This window comes from Gavialis gangeticus, unplaced genomic scaffold (genome assembly GCF_001723915.1).
Source record: "Gavialis gangeticus isolate Ggan-Ray unplaced genomic scaffold, GavGan_comp1, whole genome shotgun sequence".
Taxonomy (NCBI): domain Eukaryota; kingdom Metazoa; phylum Chordata; order Crocodylia; family Gavialidae; genus Gavialis; species Gavialis gangeticus.
The window spans coordinates 51,584,692-51,589,963 of NW_017729030.1; the positions used below are offsets into that span (position 1 = coordinate 51,584,692).

The 5,272-nt window shown below is 45.5% G+C and overlaps 1 protein-coding gene across 11 annotated transcripts in view; it reads right to left on the minus strand.

Annotated features, from left to right (window-relative positions):
• Nucleotides 1–5,272, minus strand: part of LRBA (LPS responsive beige-like anchor protein) — a 760,533-nt gene that overhangs the window by 538,460 nt on the left and 216,801 nt on the right. For all 11 annotated transcript variants that reach the window (XM_019522192.1, XM_019522187.1, XM_019522186.1 and 8 more), the window contains 2 exons: nucleotides 3,872–3,999; nucleotides 3,246–3,353 (listed from right to left, as the gene is read on the minus strand). In XM_019522192.1, coding sequence (XP_019377737.1) covers nucleotides 3,246–3,353; nucleotides 3,872–3,999 — 236 coding nt within the window. The remainder of the gene's footprint in view (nucleotides 1–3,245; nucleotides 3,354–3,871; nucleotides 4,000–5,272) is intronic.

Sequence of the window (5,272 nt, forward strand, 5' to 3'; positions counted from 1 at the left end):
GGGGGGGGGGGAGCTGAGTAAACCTTGACTTTAAAAGATACTTCTACTGTGCTGCTACACAGAAACTGCTGAGCAGATATGTGTGTGGGAGGGAAAACGCACTGGAAGGGGCAGATCAAGGACCCCACAGTGAGGGAGGGAGTGGGGCAGAGTCAGGGGCTGGGGTGAATGGGAACTTGGGACAGGTCTTGGGACAATCAGGGCCACAGGTGGCACATGCAGGGGCGCAGGGCAGGTCCCACTGCTGTGTGCACCCCAGGGGAGGCACGTGCCCCCCAGCCTTGTGGTGAGGCAGCTGCCTGCTGTGGGCTGGGCCCTGCGCCCCGCTGCCATTGCCCCAGAAGCTGCATGCTGACTGCGCCACGTCCCCTGTCTGCCCAGTGGTGGGAGGCACATGGCATTATGCGGCTGCCAGGACAACAGCAGCAGGCAACCACCTCTGTCCCATGCACAAAGCCAGGGGGCACAGGCCTCCCCCTGGGATGCAGGCAGCAGCACCAGCCCCCCTACAACCCTGGATGAGCCACCTATGGCTCCAGCCATCCCAAGACCCATGCCAGGGCCCCATTTGCCCCAGCCCCACTCCCTCCCTCACCACAGGGGCCTCGATCTGCCCTCCCCCCACACACACTTACCTGCTAGGCACTGCTCCACAAGGCACTGGGCTACATTCCTGGCTGCCTGCAGGCTGTGGCTGTGTGTCTGTCTGTGCACACCCCCTGCCCACTCCCCGCTGCAGCCACCTGCAGCCTGGGCCCAGAGCCTGTGCTGCCATCACTGCCCTGAAAAGGTCCTGAGAGGAGTTTACTTAAGTTAAGAGATTGAGTTAGTTCTATTTGATCACGGTAGCATTAGAGTGATGTTGTAGCCATGATGGTCCTGGAATTATGTAAGGCAAGGTTTCTTTATTGGACTAACTGTATAGCTGGGTAAAATTAGACAAGGTTTTAAATGTGAAAGAATGTTCTGCATTCAAAGTTTGTCTAAATGTTACCCAACCACACACATGGTCCAAGAAAAGATGTCACCCCCAAAAATCCTAATCTCTGTTCTGTTCTACCAATGACTGCTGCACAGGTGTAAGCTGAAGACATTACTATAATTTTTATAGAGTAGGGAATTTTCTTGCTTTCCCTTGTTGCAGAAGACGTTTTAGCACACAAAATGGTGCTCACCAACATCTCAGACACATTATAACCAACATATTTGTCTTCATAATTTTTGCACAAACAAGATAACTAAAAACAATAATTTCTTTGGAAATACTAATATAAGGGGGAAATGTAATAAATTAGAGGTTATGTATAAGGGTGTGCATGCACAAAAACTGGAAGACATACAAATTAAATTCTTATTCAACTAGCTGTATAGATATTCGCTGAAAAGAATGAGAGTTTGTAGAAACACATTTACCTCTCTTCAACATTTTAAGTATATATAGGTATATAAATGCATACATTTATACTATACATATGTATGTATCCTAGAAAGAATTTTGAGATTTGTGCTCCTGGACTAGGGACAGACATCACACATAAAGCACTTTAAGTGATCAGAAACTGGTTTAAACCTGTAACAGAACAGACATTCAGAGCACATAAACCACTTACAAAACGGCCAAAACCGGTTTGAGATAAACCTGGTTGAATGTAGTATCAGACTTAAACGATTTGGGTCAAACCAGTTTATGCAATGTCTGTCCCAGGGCCCTTACTGGTTTAAGATAAGCCAGACACCCCCAGCATCCTGGCATGCTCTCTGGGCTGGGCAGAGCTCTCTGTTCCATAACAGAGTTCGCCCCTCCCCTCTGCTCTCAAGCCGGAGCAGGGACCAGCCCCAGTGGAGACACCAGTGGGCATGGTCTTGTTAAGGCAAAGTAGGCAGGGAGGAAGTTAATTCTTCCCTTCTTCCCCTCTTCCCCCACCACAGCCGGGGTCTGCCTGTCTACAGGGGAGCAAAGGAGAGGGGGCTACAGCAGTGGCCCCTGGAGCTGGGAGGCCCTGGCTGCAGGGAAGGGATGGAGGGAGGAATCAACCCTTCTCCCTGCTCCATTCACCTTAACAAAGCTATGCTGGGTTGGCTGTCCCCCAGGGTGGGGAGGGGGGCTCTGTTCCATGGTAGAAGGGACTCTTCCCCCTCCTCCTCCAAGGGTGAGGAGGGGGGTTCTGAGGCACAGGATAGGGACTCTTCCTCCTCCCCACCACCACTGCCCCGGGGCTGGGAGCAGGGAGGGGCTCCATGTGATGCTGCCTAGCTCCAGAGCGGGTACAGGAGGGGCAGGGGGAGGCTCTGTTCCACGCTGGGGGGAACTCTTCCCCCTCCTCCTCCTCTTCCCCCAAGGGGCAGCGGGAGTGCGGAGCTTAGCTGGGCAGGGGGTGAGGGGGTGTAGGGATCCTCACAAACTCCCCCCATGGCATACAGCCCCTGCTGCCTGCCAGCAGCAGCAGGCAGGGAGGCCAGGATGCTCGTACCTGGCACAGGTGCGGTTCCAGCCAGAGCTGCGCAGAGGAGGGAGCAGACCTTGCCTTATCTCCCTCTGGGGCTGGGCAGCATCCCATAGAGCCCCCCTCCTCACCCCATAGTGATGGGGGAGAAGAAGGGGGAAGATTCCCTGTCTGGGGCCAAGCAACCTCACAGAAGCCCCCTCCTCACCCCACTGCACGGGGGGGAGGAGGAGGGAGAAGAGCCCCCCAGCACTGACCAGGGCCCCCCTACCGGCCCCGCAGAGGTGGGGAAGAGGAAGAAAGGGAAGAGCTCCCCTCTGGGGCTGGGCAGCCCTGTTTGCTGGGAATCCCAGCTGCCAGGGAGACACTGCCAGGGCCTGGCCACACCCCCTCTCTTCAGCTCAGCTTTCATGTGGAAGGGAGGGCTGCTTTAGCACCACCAGACTTCTGGCTTGAGCCACTGCAGCCATGTGCCAAACATCTATCCACTTGCAAACCGGTTCACTCTCTGCAGATTAGACTAACCTGCAAAGATTGAATCAATTCAGGCTCACGCTTTTTGAATGTCTGTCCCCATCCATAGACATCTTAACATTTTAAACAACCCGAGAGATAAAAGGTACTGTTGCATACATCTCTCAGTCATGGACCCCTAGTTCTTGTGCTTCAATCCTCCAAGTATTTCGACTCATTTATAGTGCTCATTTTATTTTCACGTTAAAGGCAGGAGCATCACACACAGCCCTGGTTCAGAGCAATGCAAACACTTGGAAACAAAAAGCACGGCTTTTCATAACTTACTATATCTCGGAATACTACTGCGCGAAGTCGGTTAATATCCATATCCTGCAGAAGTCTATCAAGGTCTCGTATTGGAGAAACCCCACCTGTCACAATGTCGACTGGACTCTATTTGGAAGAAACCAATTATGTTAGATGTTTAAAGTACTATTCCAAGAAGCACTAACAGGATATGTACCATTACTTTCACTACTTTCATAGTTTTCATGGTGGGAGTGAAGGATAAAGGAGGTGGAAGGAGGAAGGAAGATGTTCGCGTAAGAAATACAGAGTGCTCTCCATTCTACATGTTAAGAATAGTATTGAAGATGCTCATAAAACACAGATGTCTTATGTGAAGACAGAACATAAGTATTTTCTCTCCCAAGTTACCTGAAAACAGGTTCCGACTTCTGTCACTGAAGAAGATCAAAATATCTATGTATTTAAATATTACCTTTACAACTTGGATCACTACTTTAGGTGTGATATATTTCTGATGATGTTCTATTTACTTTCACATTCACTTTTTTTAACATGTTCATAGTAAAAATAAAAATAAAGACATTTAGCTTTGGTGCAATAAATATAGTAGTCACATTTACCCTTAATTTATTTATTTATATTTAATGTTGGCATCTACTTGCCTTTGCTGAAGATTTTCCTGCTCCTGTCAGGCTATGAATTGTCTTGTGACTCTTTAAAGTTTCTGCATTAGGTTTCAGTTGGGTATGCTGCTGACACTCCAAACAATTTCTTACTGCCACTGCACACACTTTGAAGAAAAAGGTATGTTGTGGGTTATAACAGGAAGTAATAATTTTATGTTATCTGTACTTCTCATGTTAATAAGCATCATGTTTACATTTATGTTAAAATATGTTCAGGTGAAAAAAGGCAATTAGAGAAATAAATGGATTCTCTCTCTCTTTCACAACGAACTTTAATTTACTGCCAAACAATGGCCAAATGATATTTTAATTATATTGCCATTGAATACATTTATTAAAACTTCATACTTCATACATAAATGAGTATTGATCATATCCTCCTGAATATCCAGGAGGATATGATCAATACTCATATACATATGTTTAGCATTGCTGCATCTTGTAGTTCTGATACTCACTAAAAGGTTTTCGTAAGTACAACTGAATATGAAAAATCAGTTAAATTTCCTCATTATGCATTAACAGTGAAGAGAAATAAAAATGCACCTAATACTTGTCTGTAAAGGAAGGAAAGTAGCTACATTTAGAGTTATGTTTCATGCATCAATTCTATTAATAGGATATTGAATACAGTCTTCCCAGTTGCTGCTGTACGTACATCATCTGTCAGTTTTTGCAGGGTACAGACAGAAGTAACAATTATATCAATATCAGAGGATATCCACACAAGGTATTCTGACATAACTGTGACTTTTTCATGATTCTGCAACTATATAAATATAACACAACTGCTTCAACTTTAAATCCAAGGTTAAATTTAGGGTGATTTGGCTCCCCTGTATTGTTACAGGCTTATGAAAATGTAACAGTAAGATAGTAACAATTGGTATGCATCCCCAAGAAGCATCTCCTCCCTTTTAAAGCACCTAACATTTTGTCCATACCCTCAGATCCCTTTTGAACATTTACAACACAGTTGGTTTTCTCTCAGTACAAGTCTATGCAGACACTACATAATGCTCAAAAGCATTAGGAGATAACAGAAGATTATGAAATGATTTGAAACATGTCCATTTAAAATTTTGCATTTCTTAGTTATCTAAATTTTTGCCATCTCCTGTCCCAGTAACCCTAAGTTTACCTCAAACTCCATTTCTTAGAACAAAAGCATCACTCAATTTTATTAGGTAGCCAGTTTTTACAATGGACATACTTTATGACCACTATCTTTTTATCTCATGAAAAATCACCAGATTATGATAAATCCTTTATTTAATTATTGGATGGATTGTTTTTCCAAAAAAATCTGATGTTTTGGAATTTGTTTCTGTTCCATATCAGAAGTAATGAGGCCTTTCAAAAAATATGAAAAGGGAT